Raw genomic sequence first — 20,913 nt, 5'->3', positions numbered from 1 at the left:
GTAGTTCTCATTGTAGAGGTCTTTCACCTCTTTTGTTAGATTGATTCCCAAATATTTTAATTTTTTTTTTTTGAGGCTGTTGTGAATAGGGTAGTTTTCCTTATTTCTCTTTCAGTTGATTCACCACTGACATATAGGAACACAATTGATTTTGGGGTGTTAATTTAATATACTGCTACTTTGCTGCATTAATTTATGAGTTCTAGAAGTTTTCTGGTGGAGTTTTTTGGGTCTTCTCAATGTAAAATCATGTCATTGGCAAATAGGGATATTTTGAGTTCTTTTCCTATTTTTATCCCTTTAATTTCTTCTTTCTAATTGCTCTGGCTAGAGTTTTAAGGACAATGTTAAGTAGTAGTGGTGAAAGAGAGCATCCTTGTCTTGTCCTGGTTTTTAAGGGGAATGCTTTCAATTTTTCTCTTATTTAGAATGACATTGGCTTTGGGTTTAGCATATATAACTTTTACAATGTTGAGGTATGTTTCTACTACCCCTAGCTTTTCTGTCATGTTGAACATGCTGTATTTTGTCAAATGCTTTTTCTGTATCTTTTGAGATAATAATGTGATACTTATATTTAAGTCTATTGGTGTGATTTCTATATGTTGAACCAACCTTGTGTCCCTGGGGTGAACCCCACTTGATCATGTTGCACTATCTTTTTAATCTGTTTTTATTATGCAATTTTCCAGAATTTTATTAAGAATTGTTGCATCTATGTTCCTCAGGGAATTGATTTGAAATTTTCTTTCCTTGATGTGTCTGTCTGCTTTTGGTATCAGGTTGATACTAACTTATAGAATGAATTTGGAAGGGTCCCTCCTTTTGTATTTCATGAAGTAATTTGAGGATTATTGGCATTGATTCTTCTTTGAAGGTCTGGTAGAACTCGACTGAGAATCTATCTGGTCCTGGACTTTTCTTAATTGGTAGGCTTTTGATGGTCTCTTCAATTTCATTGCTTAAAATTGGTCTGTTTAAATTGTCTATGTCCTTTTGATTCATTTTGGGTAGGTCATATGTCTAGAAATTTGTTAATGTCTTCAAGATTTTCTATTGTATTAGAGTATAAATTTTTGAAGTAGTTTCTGATTATCATTAGGAATGGGAAGTGCTTTTCCCTATAATAATACATTTTAATTTTCCCATATACAGGTAAAATTTCCATTCTATCTTTGTTTCCTTTTGTTTTTCTTTCTAAAAAACATTTTTATTGCACTAACACAAAATTTTCCATTTTAGCCATTTTTTAAATGCGCAGTTCAATGGCATTATATTCACAATGTTGTACAACCATCCTTGATATTTCCAAAACTTTTTCATTACCCCTAATGGAAGCTTTATAATCATTTAGAAACAGCCTCCCATTTCCCCTTTCTTCCAGCTCTTAGTAACCATTAATTTTTCTCTCTCTATGAATTTGCCAAATCTTTGTTATGCAATACTACTAAGAAGTACAGATAAAATCCATTATGTAAAATATCTCTTTATAATTACATGGTATTTTCTGTCATTACCTATAGTTTCTTGGTTATCTATTACTCCATAACCAATTTCTCCACAACTTAGTGTCTTAAAACAAAATAGCCACATATTATTTCTCAGGTTATCAGTGGATGCACATTCAATCAGGGTACAACAGGTATGATAGGTCTACTCCATGATAACTGTGACCTTTGCTAGAAGATCTTGAAACTGGGGACTAGTAACATCTGAAAGCTTGTTCACTGATATGTCTGGCAGTTGATGCCAGCTGGTTGCTACCTGTGGACCTTTTTTCTGGGCTGTCAACTGGAATATCTGCACATGATTTTTCCATGTGGTCTGAGTTTTGCCACAACATGGTGACGGGTTCCAAAGGGAAGCATTCCATGAGAGAAAGGGAGAGTGAGAGAGTGGGTCAGCATGGAGTTGGAGACCATACTACCCTCAGTGTCCTGGCCTAAGAAGTCACACAGTATCACTTTAACTGCATTCAGAGGGGGTGTGACAGTTAAAAAGGTCTACCGAGGTTCAGGGGAGAAGAACATAGATTTCACCTCTCTGTGGAGGGAGGCACATTAGTGTCACATTGTGAAAAGAGCAAGTGAGATGGGGTAGGAATTTATGTGATCATCTTTGAAAATTCAGTCTGCCACAATGTGTGTCCAACATAGTTCCTAATTTAGTCCATAGCAGGTCTTCTCTAAAATTAACTCTTTTAATTTATCTTAACAACTAACTAATTGATCATGGAGATAGTTATTATACTTTCTCTCATTAGGAAATTGAGATTTATACATTGAAAAGAAGATGAAAAATACAGATATTGATGTAGGGGTCCTTAGACAAAGGAAATCTATTTCTTAGAAATAATGTAATTATTAAACAGTTCTTAGAAACAAGATAATTATTTATATGTGTCTATTAAAGAAGCAATTGATAGTTTTAATGCTGTTTTCAAATGTTTTCTGATTAGGGTAACATTTTACTACAAGGAGCATTGTTTATGAATGCTTTGTTTATAGTCTGGGCATGAAAGCATTTTTCTAGGTTCTTTTTTTTAGGGGGCAGGTTACTGGGTATTGAACCCAGAGCACTTTGCTACTGAGGTACATCCCTAGCCCTTTTTATTTTCTATTTTCAGACAGGGTCTCAATAAGTTGCTTGCTAAGAATAAGTTGCTTGCTAAGTTGCTGTGGCTAGCCTTGAATTTGTGATATTCCTGCCTCAGCCTCTTGGGTCATGGGGTTACAGGCTTGGATTACTGCCCAGCTTAGGTTCTTGATTGACTTGAAATAAATAATTGCCTTCTTTCTCTGACATACATCTAGCTAAGATAGCTTATGAAATATATTTTCATTACATAGCTTGTTTAGCCATGTTACCTAATTAACCCTCTAAAGCTCTAGTTTCCTTATCTAAAATATGGGAATAATAATAGTACCTACCTCACAGAACTGGCATGAGGATTAAGTGAGTTAATATATGTAAGGTGCTTGGCACATGGTAAGTGCTAAGATAAAAGAAAGATAAGAAATACATGAATGTCATAATGATGTTCTATATATATGAAAAGTCCTAGCATAATTTAATTCATTTCCAAAAAGGTTTTCAAAGGATAATGGAATATGGTTAATGATGATGCCTTATTAAACTCTTTCATTTAGGAGGAATGATTGCTTCTTAATTTAATAACTCTTTGATTTTCCTAGTTTGAAAAAGAAAAACAGCATGATATTCGATCATTCTTTTTACCAAAACCTAAAAAGAGACAGTTGGAGACCTCTTGTGATGAATCAAGGATATTCCAGGAGAAAAATACCATAGTGGCATCAAGGGATATCATTGATTATGAATGTGATTTTGAACCTGAAACTAAAAGATCGAAATCAGTCACTACCCATGACCACAGCAGCCTACCAGAGGAGAAACCGTCACAGTCTGGGCAAACCAAAGCTGCATTCATGAAAGGTGTCCATGAGGCCAAGTCTCCAACAACCATCCCATCCCCTCCTGGAAAGAACTGGCAGTGTGGTTTCTGCACCTATATCAATAATTCATTATTATCTTATTGTGAAATTTGTGAGAATCCTCAAGGCATTGCTGGTGAGTACATCAGAAGGTGACCGTAGAGGTGGGGGCTGGTGATAACCTATGCTCTTAGAGACTCCTGTTACCAAAGCTTAGTGTGACTCAGCACTGACTTTAGCTTTTAAAATGGATTAAGAACTTCACATATTGAAGACCGTGAATCTGTCCTTGTAGAATGTGAAAAACTCCTGGTTTTATCACGAATGTATATCCCCAAGTGTCTATGATATGACATTAATTTGGCACAAATGGACATTTCTGATTAACGTCAGCAGGATGTGAATTCAGTGGGCAGAAATAGAAGCTCTGTTGCTATGATAGCAAATATGCCTTATAGTCATAGACCTTCTGCTTTCTTTCCTATTTAGATATACTTGTTTTTAAGGAAATTATAGATTATTTTTATGTTTAAATAGCAAAATAATTCAGTGCTTTACCTACTCAGTAAACATTGTGTCATACTTTTGCTTAGCAGATAATTAGTAGCTCCTCCATAGAGATTTCAAGAATGAATTTGATATCCATTTTATAAGTTCATTCTTTAGTAACACATTTTTTTCTTTCCTTTTTGGTACAGGGTGTTGAACCCAGGGGTACTTTACCACAAAGCTACATACTCAGCCTTTTTTATTTTTTTATTTTGAGATGAGGTCTCACTAAGTTACCAAGGGTCTCACTACATTTTTGAGGCTGACCTTGGACTTGGGATCCTCCTGCCTCAGCCTCTGAAGTTCAGGGATTATAAAACATATAATCTTTAAAGTTAGAAATCATAAACATACCTCAAGTATGTTTTCATAGCATGATATGTCATTTCCTGATGTTTAGTTTCTAATATGGTTATCAATGCCCCTGATTATCATAAGAAAAAGATCATTAGTATTCTTTTTGTTTCCAATTTTAGAAAGCATTTTTATGCTGATGAAAAATGCCAAGTTGAACCAGGCATGGTAGCCCACACCTGTAAACCCAGTGGCTGGGGAGGTTGAGGTAGGAGGACCACAAGTTCAAAGCCAGCCTCAGCAGTTTAGCAAGGCCCTAAGCAATTTAGCAAGACCCTATCTCAAAATAAAAAATAAAAAGCCTGGGGATGTGGCTCAGTGGTTAAGCACTCCTGGGCTCAAAAAAAAAAAAAAAAAAAAAAAAAAAGCCAAGTGACAGTTTTGGAAACTTAGAAATACTCATTTTGTTTATCAGTGGTAATAATCATTCACATCTAGTTTTCCATTATACATTAATTCTTTGGAATATTGTCATTGACAAAGACTCAATTAAGATATAGACTCTGATATTACAGCATTTTCCTTCCTAATCAGGTGTAGTGGCACATGCCTGTAATCTCAGTGACTCACAAGGTTGAGGCAGGAGGATTGTAAGTTTGAGACCAAGCTCCACAACTTAGGGAGACTCTGTCTCAAAAAATAAAAAGAGCTGGGGGTGTAGCTTGGTGATAGAACACCACTGGGTTTAATCCCCCATACCACTAGAAAAAAAAAAAAAAAGAAAAAAATTTTTTTCCTTCCTGCTTTCCTTTACTCTCTTAGTTTTAATGTAATCAGTAGCTAAGCCTTTCTTCTTTTATTCTGGGTGCTCATACCAAAATTGACAAGTCTGCCATCTGGATGGTTATATTTGTTATGTAAGCACCTGTTGTCTGCAAACTAAATTGGAACCAAATCTTATTCCATATAATATCCCTGTCACAATTAGCATGACCCCATGTAATTTGCAACTGGTATAGTCAATAAAAATAAAGTGTTTTCTGACTATAAAATAATTTCAGTTCACATTAAGTATGTAAGTTAATTGACTTAGCAAGAAAAATCATAGTATTATATAGATTTTATAGTTCTGATTTTTTCCTTTATAATACGAAGAACAACAGTGAAATTCCTAGACCTATAATTTAATAAGCAACTTCAAGAAAACTACCTTCATGAGTATAAACTACTCTTTAATGGTTTTTTTTTGTTTGGATTTTATTTTGTTTTTGGTACTGAAGATTGAACCCAGGGGTCACTTTCCCACTAAACCACATTCCTAGCCCTTTTTATTTTTTTATTTTGAGACAGAATCTCACTAAGTTGCTTAAGGTCTTGCTAAATTGCTGAGACTGGCCTCAAACTTGCAATTCTCCTACCTCAGCCTCCCGAGTTGCTGGGAATACAGGTGTGCACCACCATTCCCAGCTGAACTACCTGTTGTGATATGAAAATCTTTTTAGAGAGAAATAGTATCTGAGTAACAGTGGTATTACCATAACTTAAAATTGTAATTATTCAAATTACATTACTATAATTTGGTATAATAATTTTCAACCTTGATTTAGGTGGACCCCCAAAAGTATTAAAAAGGAGTGTCAATTCTAATTCATCTAATTTTTTTTTTAATGTGTGTGTGGTATTGGGGGTTGAACCCAGGACCTCTTGCATGCTAGGACAACTCTCCCCAGTTCTTCATCTGCTTTTTAAAACAGTGCTCTCCATATAACTCTTTGAGGAAAGGATGGAATCCAAAAAATTAAAGGAGCAATATTAGAATATTACAATCTGTAATAGTTGCTAATACAGTCTCTAATACATTAGAGAATGTGTGGTATAATATACATTGAATGCTAATATTTATAAATATGTACCTCTTTCCTTATGCTTTGTTCTTAACGTCTGTAGTTTATAATTAACAACTTACAGTTCAAATCATACAAATTTATGTCTCCTACTTGAATTGCAGACTGGATATAGCCAGTGGCCTATGTAACATCTCCACCTAGATGTCTAATGGGAACCTCAATCTTAACATGTTCAAAACAGAATTCCTGGCTAATCACCACTGTCATATTAAGCACCCAAATATGCTCCCCAATCTTCCCTACATGCCAAAAACCTATTGTGAGTTGAGCCTTCCACACTTAATCCATTAAGTAACCTCTAAAATAAATCTTGATTCCAGCCACATTCTCTTTATTGTCACCATCCTATCCAAAACCCACCATCATCTTTGTCCCAGGCCTCAGGAACCTCCCTTCTAGTCACCCCTCCCCCTTGTGATCCTTTTATGAAAACTAGCCAGAGTGATCCTTTAAAAAATGAGAGCATTATTTTTCTTCTGCCTAGAACTCTCTAGTGGACTCTAGACACATTTAGTATCTAATTCAAAAATACAAGCCCTGGACCAGGCTTCTAGGTTCATAGACAGCTCTCAGATCCAGTGGAATTCCTCTGAGAGCTTGGCCTTGACAACTTTTGCTCTATATGATTTTTAAATATTGCTCCTTTAATTTTTTTTGAATTCCAACATTTCCTCATTGCCTTCCCCAACCCCCAATTCCCATAGTCGTAATAATTCAGTTTGGTTCTCTTTATCTAAAGATCCACTATTTATTTGCTTACATTATTGTCTATCTCCAGAATGGAATATTCAGGAAATGAGGATTTTATCTCTTTTATTCCTTACTATCTTTCTATCAACCTAGTTCTGGGCAAATAGTAGGCTCCTGGTAAACATTTTGAAAGAAGGAACAAGCAATTAACTATTTTTTCTTTTTTTTTTTTTTTTAAGACCTAGCTATAATGTTTTAACTATACTTTTAAGTATAAATTATTTTATTTAAATAATTCTTCAAACAGACAGCCTCAACCATATCCAGGAAGATGATTCTCAGAAAGACATCTCTAAAAAAGTTCAGACTAGTTCAGACTGTGAAAAACAAATCATTACACAGTCTGAACCTGACCAGTTGGCTGAAAGCAAGGAAGAAGTGTCAAAAGTTGAGGGGGAAGACAGACTTATGGCCCAATCAGATAATGGTAAGACTTGTTTCTATTTCTAGTGTCCAAATAATAACCATGTTCTTTAACACATAGCACTATTATTGAATATGTGATTGATACCTTGTTCCAGATGCCTTTTATTCCCTTTTATATTAAAAATGCCAACCATTCATAACCACATTCTTAAACACCAGATGGCTAGAACTGCTGAGTGTGTCTGTTGGCATTCAGATATCACACATGGAGCAAAACCAATAAATAGCTGCATGTTTTGCCACCAGGCCTGTTGTCCTGCCTCAACCAAACCTAGCCCATGCACACTAGCAGTATGTTATTTTGATTTGGGGGAAGTGATTTTGGACAAAATAGTAAGATTAGCAGATTATTAAAGAACCCCTTAATAAATCATTAATTATTTACATATGAAGTCTTTTAAATGGCTACTCTTAATTGGCATTTTTTTAATTTGTGAAATTGTTTTTAAGGTACATAATTTTAAGACTATATGAATCATAACTGTACTTGGAGCCAACCATCTAGTGTTTCAGATGTATTTATTTATTGCTTGATTCCATTCATTATTTATAGCTGTGATGATTAGCAAATACCAGCCTGTAGTCATACATCACTATCTTTTATGGGCCAACTGGCAAAAGTCCGTGAGCACTTTTGGGTTGTTTTTCTTGTTACTCATTTAGTGACCATAGTAACCTACAGACTGATATTCCTAGTAAAACCAACTCAAAACTCCTGAAATCTTTCTTCTTTGTGGTTGTTTAACACTGATATAATTTGGAATCAGATTCATAGCTTTAAAATGAAATGTTCATTAAGGAATTTCTGAGCTCAAAGCATCCTCTTTTCTTCTTTCACTCCTTCAATTCCTTCAGTTCCCCAAGGACTTCCCAAGAATATATTAAAGTGAATCCTGCTTAGTTCTAATTTTAGCAGCTTTCAAGTAGACCGGATAGACTCAGGTGGGGTATACTCTTGTGTCCAGTTTCCTTGTTCCTGCTGAGAATAAACTCAAGTTCTGATGAAGCTCTGGTTGTAGGACAGCATATAGCTAAGTGAACTACAGAGTAGGATCATCGCCTGGCAGTTATTAACTGGGCCAAGAGTCTTCATCTATAACAAGGAAACATTGACTTGTTAGCTGTAAATTGGTCTCTTGATGGAGACATGTTTTAGCTTATACTGACAGTACTTAAAAAAAAAAAAAATCACCAGACTTAGAAATTCAACTCAGACACTGAAATTTACATTGGCCTCATCCATTTCAGACAATGCCAGCATTTCCTTCCTTGCCTGTCCTCGTTTTGTTTTGTTTTTGACTTTTCAAGTCTTTGGACTGATAATTCCACCTAAGAGATATGCTTCACATCTTCCCACTAATGAGAATTAAAAACAGAAAACAAAAGAGGCATACTATATTAAGATGCTTATTCTTCTGAAATTTGCTCTTTTAGAACCAGAGTAACATGTAGTACTCTGGAACAGTAGTTTTGTTCTAACTGGAATTCCAGAGGTCTGGAAGGATGAATTTATCTTCCAAAGGTGCATCATCTGTATTTTTGAACCATAAAATTACCTTTCATGACAACACTGAAAAGAGAAATATATTCCTCTAATCTAGCTGTCAGCTACCAAGAATGAATATTAGCTGATTTGGAGTTGTTCTTATAATTCTTTTTCCCAAAGAATGACTTCTTTGATCTTTGAGCATCAGTGCATAGTTCTTCAAAGTTGAAGACACATTGATTATTAAATGCACTTATTTTATGGAGCATTAAGAAAGAAAAAACTCTGACAATTAAACTATGACAAAATATGTTTATGATAGCCTAGACCAGGCCATTCCATCTTGACATTTTTGTTCATTTGTTTATTCTGAGGTTTTGGCATTATCTCATGCCTCCAGTTGCTTTGCTTGGCATTGTAATGGAAAAATCTTTTGCACATCTCAATAACGAAATGTAGCAGCTTCTTCTATTTGTAGACATCTCTTTTTCTTAGATCCCATGAAGCATTCAGTCATTCCTTGCAAGAAAGTAAGAAATTGTGGTTATTTCCCTGTGATACACATTTGCTTCTTTAATATCAAACCTACATTTTCCTGCTCTATATTCTAGTTTTTTGATCTATGCTGACTTTTCATTTTGATACCAAATCATAGTGAAATTTTTAAGACATCTCAAAGTTAGTTAAAATCAATACACATAGTAATAACAATGCGTGTACCTCATGTGCAATAATACAGTAGTAGTATAGTTCTAACTAAGCTCATGCACCTAATATGAATGAAAATCAGATTCCCATCTCAATGCATGTGAATGGTAGATTTTAGCTTTGTTATTGGCCATGGAATACCAGAAAGAATTTGGACTACCCAGAAAAGAAATTGTAAAGAAAGTTTAAGATGATACACACATTACACACTCACACACACGTTAACTGAAGCAAAAGAATAAGAATAGATGCCAAACCCTAAAGATTCTTCAGTTTCCCTCTCTGGTTAATAGCTCTCTGCATCATTAATGATGGTTTGATTCTGTCATTTCAAATAAGCATCATTTTTTCCTCTTCATTATTTTCTATTTTATTTTGACTTTCTTATCACACTTGAAGTAGTGGTATTTTTATCGGGGAGTGGAGTAGCATTATTTCGGTTTTTGTTTGTTTTTCATGATTTGAATGAGGGGATATCTTTTGGAAAAGACATGGCTAGCATTCATTAAAGATGATAAAGTGTCTTTGTTCTATTTGAAGAAGAAATAATGTTTAGTTTGGGATAATTGGATTTGACTTTTGAAAACCATTGTTTTATGTTTTAAAAAATAAAATAGAGTTATATAGGTAGAAGTGTTATCTCTAATAATTTTTGAAATAGTTAATACCTTAAAATTGTCTCTAAAAGTCTAAATTCTCCATTCATCCTTTCAAAACTCTTAACAGTGATTTTTTTTAAAGCATCTATATTTTTTGGATGCTATAAATTGGTATCAAAGTTTATAATTTTAGAGATGAAAGGCAAATTAAGAAATCTGTGTGGTTCACTGCAGTTTTTTAAAAAGAAATCATCCAATCTAATCTATTTTATGTAGAAAATTAACATGTCTAGTTTAAGATAAAACTTGAGTTACATGGTAGTCTTCAAGCCTGAAAACATGTTGTTTACAAAATATGTTTGTTTTATTTTATTTTATTTTATTTTTATTCTATTGGTATCAGGGATTGAACCCAGAGGTGCTTAACCACTAAGACATATCCTCAGCCCCCCTCTTTTTTTTCTAATTTGTTAATTTTATTTAGAGACTGGATCTCACTGAGTTGCTTAGCATCTCACTTTTGCTGAGGCTGACTTTGAACTCACTGTCCTCCTGCTTCAGCCTCCCAAACTGCTAGGATTACAGGAGTGTACCACCAAGTTATTTCATCATTCTAACAAAAGGTTAAAATAAGCTATTTTAGGTAGAGGGCAGACAAGGCTTCAGATTCTCTTTCTTCTTTATTTAGAGCAGTTACAGAGTTTGGACACTCTGCCAGTGTATGATACCTTAATGTTTTGTGCAAGTAAGAATACTGACCGGATTCACCTCTATACTAAGGTAAGCATCATGCAGAATCTGTAGCTTGAAACATAAAAATGGCTTCCTTTTTAAGTTTTTCAGTGAAGATATTTAATTTTATTAACAATAAGATAGGCAGCTAGTTCTTTTCCTCCTTAAAGATAGTCATCAGATTCCTGCGTTAAATCTAAAGACAATCAGAGGCAAGACTAGTCATTAAGAGCATTGACTTCGGGACAAGGCTGTCTCAGTTCAAATCTTTTACTATCATCTTGGACGGTTAACTGCTCTGTGCTTCAATTTCTTCAGCTATAAACTGTGGAGGGGATTTGTTTCGAGGATAAAATGAGCTAAGGCCTATCAAGCACCTAGCCCAGTGTCCAATCCTCATGAACTCTCAATAAGTTAGTTCCTGCACTGATCATTTGAAGGAGCCAAAGCAGGTGCTTCTTTATAGAAGCCTAACTCATCTCTCTATGCAAAATAAAAGTGAAAACCTTTGTATATGATTGTTCAGTTTCCTGCCATAACCTACTTTAGTGGCACTCAAACTTTTTAGTTTCAGACTCCTTTTTACTCCTAAAATTTGTTTAGGACCCCAAAGAACTTTTGTTTACACTGATATTTACTGTATTCAAAAGGAAAATGAAAATCAAATTCCTTGCATGTATAATTTTGTCAAAATGAACCCAACTACTATGTATAATTATAATGCTTTAATTAAAAAAGGGGACCGGGATGCCCTTAGCTCTGACACTCTAGTGGATCCCAATGGTGAAGCTGCCAGCCAGGAAGCTGGCAGATAAGCATTCTGGCAGTTTAATGGCAGATTCTTTTATTTATTTATTTTGGTACTTAGCATTGAACCCAGTGGTGCTTTACTACTGAACTATATCCCATAGTCCTTTTTATTTCTCATTTTGTAATAGGGTCTTCCTAATTACCCACACTGACTGCCCTTTAAAAAAAATTAAAATAAAGACCCTAAAAAATATTCATGTATTAATCCATTTAAAAGTAACAACAGTAAACCATTATATATTCATATAAATAGCATGTTTTTATGATAAATAAGTTATATTTTCAAAAACAGAAAAATATTTATTGAGAAAAAGGCACTATTTTACATTTTTGGCAGTTCTCTCTAAAGTCTCAATAAAAAATAATGGGATTCTTTTATCTGCTTCTGCATTTGTTTTGTATGATATATTATCGTAGCTACTAGAAAATTTTAATATCTGATGAGACAATGAGAGTTTAATAGGCAAATAATATCATTCTTTTTTTTTTTTTTTTTTTTGCCATTTTAACTTTTCTAATAGTCACGAGGAAAATAAAAGGTGAAATCAACTTTAACAATATGCCTTAAAAACACATTTTATCCAAAATAGTGCTACTTCAATCTATAGACAATGTAAAAAATACAGGAGAGTCTTTTACATTCTTCTTTTTTGGAAAAAATCTTTGAAATCTGGTTTGTTTTTTTTTTTTTTTTTTTTTTTGGATATGGATCTTTTTTTTTTATTATTGTAAACAAATGGGATACATGTTGTTTCTCTGTCTGTACATGGCGTAAAGGCATACCATTTGTGTAATCATAAATTTACATAGGGTAATGTTGTTTGATTCATTCTGCCATTTTTTCCCTTCCCCCCCTCCCCTCCCACCCTTCCCCTCCATCTATACAGTCCTTCCTTCCTCCATTCCTGCCCCCCTCCCTAAACCCAACTCCAACCCCAACACTAACACTTCCCCCCCCATTATGTGTCATCATCCACTTAATAGCGATATCATTCTTCCTTTCGTTTTTTGAGATTGGCTTATCTCACTTAGCATGATATTCTCCAATTTCATCCATTTGCCTGCAAATGCCATAATTTTACCATTCTTTAGGGCTGAGTAATATTCCATTGTATATATATGCCACAGTTTCTTTATCCATTCATCAATTGAAGGACATCTAGGTTGGTTCCACAATCTGGCTATTGTGAACTGAGCAGCTATGAACATTGATGTGGCTGTATCTCTGTAATATGCTGATTTTAAGTCCTTTGGGTATAGGCCAAGGAGTGGGATAGCTGGGTCAAATGGTGTTTCCATTCCAAGTTTTCTAAGGAATCTCCACACTGCTTTCCAGAGTGGCTGCACTAATTTGCAGCCCCACCAGCAATGTAAGAGTGTACCTTTCTCCCCACATCCTCGCCAACACCTGTTGTTGCTTGTATTCTTGATAATTGCCATTCTAATTGGGGTGAGATGGAATCTTAGGGTGGTTTTGATTTGCATTTCTCTTATTACTAGAGATGTTGAACATTTTTCCATATGTTTGTTGATTGCTTGTAGATCTTCTTCTGTGAAGTGTCTATTCATTTCCTTAGCCCATTTGTCAGTTGGATTATTTACATTCTTGGTGTAGAGTTTTTTGAGTTCTTTATAGATTCTGGAGATTAGCGCTCTATCTGAAGTATGATTGGCAAAGATTTTCTCCCACTCTGTAGGCTCTTTCTTTGCATTGCTGATAGTTTCCTTTGCTGAGAGAAAGTTTTTTAGTTTGAATCTATCCCAGTTATTAATTCTTGCTTTTATTTCTTGTGCTATGGGAGTTCTGTTGAGGAAGTCTGGTCCTAAGCCGACATGTTGAAGCTCTGGATCTACTTTTTCTTCTATAAGATGCAAGGTCTCTGGTCTGATTCCGAGATCCTTAATCCATTTTGAGTTTAGTTTTGTGCATGGTGAGAGATATGGGTTTAGTTTCATTCTGTTGCATATGGATTTCCAATTGTCCCAGCACCATTTGTTGAAGAGGCTATCTTTTCTCCATTGCATATTTTTGGCCCCTTTGTCTAGTATGAGAAAATTGTATTTATTTGGGTTTGTGTCCGTGTCCTCTATTCTGTACCATTGATCCACCTTTCTATTTTGGTACCAATACCATGCCGTTTTTGTTACTATTGCTTTGTAGTAGAGTTGAAGATCTGGTATTGCGATAGCCCCTGCTTCACTCTTTCTGCCAAGGATTGCTTTAGCTATTCTGGGTTTTTTATTCTTCCAGATGAATTTCATAATTGCTTGCTCTATTTCTGTAAGGTACATCATTGGGATTTTAATTGGAATTGCATTGAATCTGTATAGCACTTTTGGTAGTATGGCCATTTTGACAATATTAATTCTGCCTATCCAGGAACATGGGAGATCTTTTCATCTTCTAAGGTTTTCTTTAATTTCTTTCTTTAGTGTTCTGTAGTTCTCATTGTAGAGGTCTTTCACCTCTTTTGTGAGATTGATTCCCAAGTATTTTTTTTTTTCGATGCTATTGTGAATGGGGTAGTTTTCCTAATTTCTCTTTCTGAAGATTCATCGCTTATATATAAAAATGCCTTAGATTTATGTGCATTGATCTTATATCCCGCTACTTTACTGAATTCACTTATGAGATATAAAAGTTTTCTGGTGGAATTTCCTGGTTCCTCTAAGTATACCATCATATCATCAGCAAATAGGGATAGTTTGAGTTCTTCTTTTCCTATTCGAATCCCTTTAATTTCTTTGGTCTGTCTAATTGCTCTGGCTAGAGTTTCAAGGACGATATTGAATAGGAGTGGTGAAAGAGGGCATCCCTGCCTTGTTCCAGTTTTTAGAGGGAATGCTTTCAGTTTTTCACCATTTAGAATGATATTAGCCATGGGTTTAGCGTAGATGGCCTTTACAATGTTAAGGAATGTTCCCACTATCCCTATTTTTTCTAGTGTTTTGAGCATGAAGGAGTGCTGTATTTTATCAAATGCTTTTTCTGCATCTATCGAAATAATCATGTGATTCTTGACTTTAAGTCTGATGATATGGTGAATGACATTTATTGATTTCCTGATGTTGAACCAACCTTGCATCCCTGGGATGAAACCCACTTGATCATGGTGCACTATCTTTGTAATATGTTTTTGTATGCGATTTGCTAAAATTTTGTTGAGAATTTTTGGGTCGATGTTCATTAAGTATATTGGTCTGAAATTTTCTTTCCTCGATGTGTCTCTGTCTGGTTTAGGAATCAGGGTAATATTGGCTTCATAGAATGAGTTTGGGAGAGTTCCCTCCTCTTCTATTTTCTGGAATACTTTGAGAAGTATTGGAATGAGCTCTTCTTTAAAGGTTTTGTAGAACTCGGCTGAGAACCCATCTGGTCCTGGACTTTTCTTTGTTGGAAGGCTTTTGATGACTTCTTCTATTTCATTACTTGAAATGGGTCTATTTAAATTGTGTATGTCCTCCTCGTTCAGTTTAGGCAATTCATATGTCTCTAGAAACCTGTTGATGTCTTCGAAATTTTCTATTTTGTTGGAGTATAGATTTTCAAATAGCTTCTAATTATGTTTTGTATTTCAGTCGTGTCTGTTGTGATATTTCCTTGTTCATTCCGAATTTTAGTGATTTGGGTTTTCTCTCGTCTTCTCTTTGTTAGTGTGGCTAAAGGTTTATCAATTTTGTTTATTTTTTCGAAGAACCAACTATTTATTTTGTCAATTTTTTGTATTGTTTCTTTTGTTTCAATTTCGTTGATTTCAGCTCTCAGTTTAACTATTTCCTGTCTTCTACTACTTTTGGTCTTGGTCTGTTCTTCTTTTTCTAGGGCTTTGAGCTGTAGTGTTAGGTCATTTATTTTCTGAGTTTTACTTCTTTTATTAAATGCGCTCCATGAAATAAATCTTCCTCTAAATACCGCTTTCATAGTGTCCCAGAGATTTTGATATGATGTTTCTTTGTTCTCGTTTACCTCTAAGAATTTTTTAATTTCCTTCCTAATATCTTCTGTTATCCATTCATCATATAGTAGCATATTGTTTAATCTCCAGGTGTTGGAGTAGTTTCTGTTTTTTACTCTTTCATTAATTTGTAACTTCAATCCATTATGATCTGATAGAATACAAGGTAGCATCTCTATCTTCTTGTATTTGCTGACATTAGCTTTGTGGCATAATATATGGTCTATTTTAGAGAAGGATCCATGTGCTGCTGAGAAGAAAGTGTATTTGCTCTTGGTTGGATGGTATATTCTATAAATGTCTGTTAAGTCTAAATTATTGATTGTGTTATTGAGATCTATGGTTTCTTTGTTCAATTTTTGTTTGGAAGATCTGTCCAGTGGTGAAAGAGGCGTGTTAAAATCACCTAGTATTATTGTGTTATGGTCTATTTGGTTTCTAAAATTGAGAACGATTTGTTTAACATACATGGATGAGCCACTGTTTGGGGCATAGATGTTTATGATTGTTATATCTTGCTGATTTATGCTTCCCTTAAGCAGTATGAAATGTCCTTCTTTATCCCTTCTAACTAACATTGGCTTGAAGTCCACATTATCTGAAATGAGGATGGATACTCCAGCTTTTTTGCTGAGCCCATGTGCATGGTATGTTTTTCCCCATCCTTTCACCTTTAGTCTATGGGTATCTCTTTCTATGAGGTGAGTCTCTTGCAGGCAACATATTGTTGGATCTTTCTTTTAATCCAATCTGCCAGTCTATGTCTTTTGATTGATGAATTCAGGCCATTAACATTCAGGGTTATTATTGAGATATGATTTGTATTCCCAGTCATTTGGTTCATATTTAAAATTTTTGACACATCTTGGTTCCTCCTTTATTTGACAGTTCCTTTAGGATAATTCCTCCCTTTGCTGATTTGCTTTTTTGTTTTTTATCTCTTCCTCATGAAATATTTTACTGAGAATGTTCTGTAATGCTGGCTTTCTTTTTGTAAATTCTTTTAGCTTTTGTTTATCATGGAATGATCTTATTTCATCGTCAAATTTGAAGGTAAGTTTTGCTGGGTATAAGATTCTTGGTTGGCATCCATTTTCTTTCAGAGCTTGAAAAATGTTGTTCCAGGCCCTTCTAGCTTTTAGGGTCTGGATTGAAAAATCTGCTGATATCCGTATTGGCTTCCCCCTGAATGTAATTTGGTTCTTTTCTCTCACAGCCTTTAAAATTCTGTCTTTATTTTGTATGTTAGGTATTTTCATTATAATGTGCCTTGGTGTGGGTCTGTTGTAATTTTGTGTATTTGGAGTCCTATAAGCCTCTTGGACTTGATTTTCCATTTCGTTCTTCAGATTTGGGAAATTTTCTGATATTATTTCTTCAAATAGATTGTTCATTCCTTTGGTTTGTTTCTCTAAGCCTTCCTCAATCCCAATAATTCTTAAATTTGGCCTTTTCATGATATCCCATAGTTCTTGCAGATTCTGTTCATGATTTCTCACCATCTTCTCTGTTTGTTCAACTTTGTTTTCGAGGTTAAATATTTTGTCTTCAATATCTGAAGTTCTGTCTTCCAGCTGTTCTATCCTATTGGTTATGCTTTCTATGGAGTTCTTAATTTTGTTTATTGTTTCCTTCATTTCAAGGATTTCTGTTTGTTTTTTTTTCAATATCTCTAACTCTTTATTGAAAATGATCTTTTGCTTCCTGAATTTGCTCTGTTAACTGTCGATTGGTGCGATCATTCAATGCCTGCATTTGCTCTTTCATCTCATCGTTTGCTTCCCTAATCATTTTAATTATGTACATTCTGAACTCCCTTTCTGTCATTTCTTCTCCCATGCTGTCGTTGGATTTTATTGATGTAACATCTAGATTTGTTTGGGGCATTTTCTTCCCTTGTTTTCTCATATTGTTCAGGAATCAGTGGGTCTTAAGATATTGCAGATTTCCTCTATCAACTTATAATGTCCCTGAAGATTGCTAGTATATCCCCTCTTATCCTTCAGTAGCCTGAAGTCTTGGAGGAGGTTGATAATGCAGAGCTCCACGAAGAAGCTGCCTCTCTAGGTGTGGTAACCCTCAGGTGGCGTATATTCCCTGCTAGTGGGCAGAGGTGCCTCCACTTGTTGACCAATGGTCATCCAATGGGGAACTAGACTGCGGGCTGAGGCAAGACCTGTTTGTGCCTATGTCTCTGGCTTTACCGTCCCTGTGGGAAAACCTCCCCCGTCCAGGAAGAGTCACTCGGTGGGGACGTCTCGCTGGTCAGTTGCCCTCCTAGAGGTTCCCCTCAATCTACAACTACCCCCTGGGCTGGGCTGTCTTCCTCTGCAACGATCCCAGGGGCCCGGACCTACGTCCTGGGCCTGGGAGCCTCACCCTTCGCAGGCGATTCTCCTTAGGCTGCCTCTCCCAGAGAATCTGCCCGCCGCCCTGCAAACTTCGCTCCGCCCCTAGGCGTGTCTCTGTGCGGCTCTTCCAGCAAGAAGCCACCTAGCTCCTGGGACCTTGCTCTGCACCAATCGCCTGGCTATGCAGCCCCTCCCCTGAGCCACCACCTGGAGCCCCGTTCAATAGCTCCGAGACCCAGAGACCTGCCACACACCTCCTCCTCCGGACAGCCGCCCGGTTTCCGACGCAGTCACTAGGAGTCCAAGCAACTCACTTTGCGTCTCCTCCTCCCGCCAACCTCTCGTAGCCCTAGGCAGTCACTCCAAGTCCAAGTGACCCACCCTGTTCCTCCTCCTCCTCCTTGGGGTAGCCCCCCCCGGGTGTTCAGGAGCGGTGGCTCCGAGACCAGGTAACTCACCACGCTCCTCCTCCAGGCAGGCCACCAGTGTTCAGGAGCGGTCGCTTTTAGTCTAATCAACTCACCACTCGCCTCCTCCTCTGGCAACCGCCTGTGGTTCTGATGCAGTCACTCCCAGACTAAGCGTCCCACCGCTCTCCTCCTCCAGGCAGGCCACCAGTGTTCTGGAGCAGCTGCTCCGAGTTCAAACAGCTCGTCACGCAGCTCCTCCTCCAGCAACTGCCCGCGGCTCTGATGCAGTCACTCCCAGGTCAAGCAACACGCCACGCTCCTCCTCCTCCTCCGGGCAACCTCCCGGCACTCAGGAGCGCTCTATCTGAGTTCAAACAGTTCACCACGCAGCTCCTCCTCTGGCAACCGCCTGTGGTTCTGATGCAGTCACTCCTAGACCAAGCGTCCCGCCGCGCTTCTCCTCTTCCTCCGGGCAACCCCCCGGTGTTCAGAAGCGGTTGTTCTGGGTCCAAACAGCTCGCCACGCAGCTCCTCCCCAGGCAGCCGCCCGGAGCCCCAGCGGCTGCTCGAGTCCAAGCGCTATGCTGAGCCGCCTCTTCTACGATGATCCCAGTTGTCCCTGTTTACCGCTCCAGCGGGGGGAGGGGCATCTCGCCGAGCAACTCCACTTCACAAATTCCCCGCGTTCCGGGGCTACCGCCCCATCTGGGACGCCTCCCCAACAGGAGAGACTCACCCGGCGGCTTTGAGTTGGTCCCAAGTCTCTCACTATCTCCTCTTTTGAATCTTGCAACCTGGAGCAGCGTGAAATGCAGCCGCCCTCTAGTCCGCCATCTTGGCCTGCCTCAATAATATCATTCTTAATGGTGAAAAACTGAAAGCATTCCCCCTAAAATCTGGAACAAGGCAGGGATGCCCTCTCTCACCACTCCTATTCAATATCGTCCTTGAAACTCTAGCCAGAGCAATTACACAGACCAAAGAAATTAAAGGGATACGAATTGGAAAAGAAGAACTCAAACTATCCCTATTTGCTGATGATATGATTATATACTTAGAGGAACCAGGAAATTCCACCAGAAAACTCTTAGAACTCATAAGTGAATTCAGTAAAGTAGCAGGATACAAGATCAATGCTCATAAATCCAATGCATTTTTATACATAAGTGATGAATCTTCAGAAAGAGAAGTTAGGAAAACTACCCCATTCACAATAGCCTCGAAAAAAATAAAATACTTGGGAATCAATCTCACAAAAGAGGTGAAAGACCTCTACAATGAGAACTACAGAACACTAAAGAAAGAAATTAAAGAACACCTTAGAAGATGGAAAGATCTCCCATGTTCCTGGATAGGCAGAATTAATATTGTCAAAATGGCCATACTACCAAAAGTGCTATACAGATTCAATGCAATTCCAATTAAAATCCCAATGATGTACCTTACAGAAGTAGAACAAGCAATCATGAAATTCATCTGGAAGAATAAAAAACCCAGAATAGCTAAAGCAATCCTTCGCAGGAAAAATGAAGCAGGGGGTATTGCAATACCTGAACTTCAACTATACTACAAAGCAATAGTAACAAAAACGGCATGGTATTGGTACCAAAATAGACAGGTAGATCAATGGTACAGAATAGAGGACACGGACACAAACCCAAATAAATACAATTTTCTCATACTAGACAAAGGGGCCAAAAATATGCAATGGAGAAAAGATAGTCTTTTCAATAAATGGTGCTGGGAAAATTGGAAATCCATATGCAACAAAATGAAAATAAACCCATATCTCTCACCGTGCACAAAACTAAACTCAAAATGGATTAAGGACCTCGGAATCAGACCAGAGACCCTGCATCTTATAGAAGAAAATGTAAGTCCACATCTTCAACATGTCGGCTTAGGACCAGGCTTTCTCAACAGGACTCCCATAGCACAAGAAGTAAAAGCAAGAATCAACAACTGGGATAGATTCAAACTAAAAAACTTTCTCTCAGCAAAGGAAACTATCAGCAATGTGAAGAAAGAGCCTACAGAGTGGGAGAAAATCTTTGCCAATCATACTTCAGATAGAGCGCTAATCTCCAGAATCTATAAAGAACTCAAAAAACTCAACACCAAGTCTACAAATAACCCAATCGACAAATGGTCTAAGGAAATGAACAGACACTTCACAGAAGAAGACCTACAAACAATCAACAAATATATGGAAAAATGTTCAACATCTCTAGTAATAAGAGAAATGCAAATCAAAACAACCCTAAAATTCCATCTCACCCCAATCAGAATGGCGATTATCAAGAACACAAGCAACAACAGGTGTTGGCGAGGATGTGGGGAAAAAGGTACACTCATACATTGCCGGTGGGGTTGCAAATTAGTGCAACCACTCTGGAAGGCAGTATGGAGATTCCTTAGAAAACTTGGAATGGAACTACCATTTGACCCAGCTATCCCACTCCTTGGCCTATACCCAAAGGACT

At 36.9% G+C, this 20,913-nt stretch overlaps 1 protein-coding gene across 3 annotated transcripts in view; it reads left to right on the top strand.

Annotated features, from left to right (window-relative positions):
- Positions 1 to 20,913, top strand: part of Zranb3 (zinc finger RANBP2-type containing 3) — a 303,506-nt gene that overhangs the window by 261,333 nt on the left and 21,260 nt on the right. For all 3 annotated transcript variants that reach the window (XM_047547212.1, XM_047547213.1, XM_047547214.1), the window contains 3 exons: positions 3,195 to 3,588; positions 7,200 to 7,379; positions 10,860 to 10,951. In XM_047547212.1, the coding sequence (XP_047403168.1) occupies positions 3,195 to 3,588; positions 7,200 to 7,379; positions 10,860 to 10,951 (666 nt within the window). The remainder of the gene's footprint in view (positions 1 to 3,194; positions 3,589 to 7,199; positions 7,380 to 10,859; positions 10,952 to 20,913) is intronic.

The sequence above is a fragment of the Sciurus carolinensis genome, chromosome 3 (assembly GCF_902686445.1).
Source record: "Sciurus carolinensis chromosome 3, mSciCar1.2, whole genome shotgun sequence".
NCBI classification, from domain to species: Eukaryota; Metazoa; Chordata; class Mammalia; order Rodentia; family Sciuridae; genus Sciurus; species Sciurus carolinensis.
This window is presented reverse-complemented; position numbering and strand designations above follow the sequence as displayed.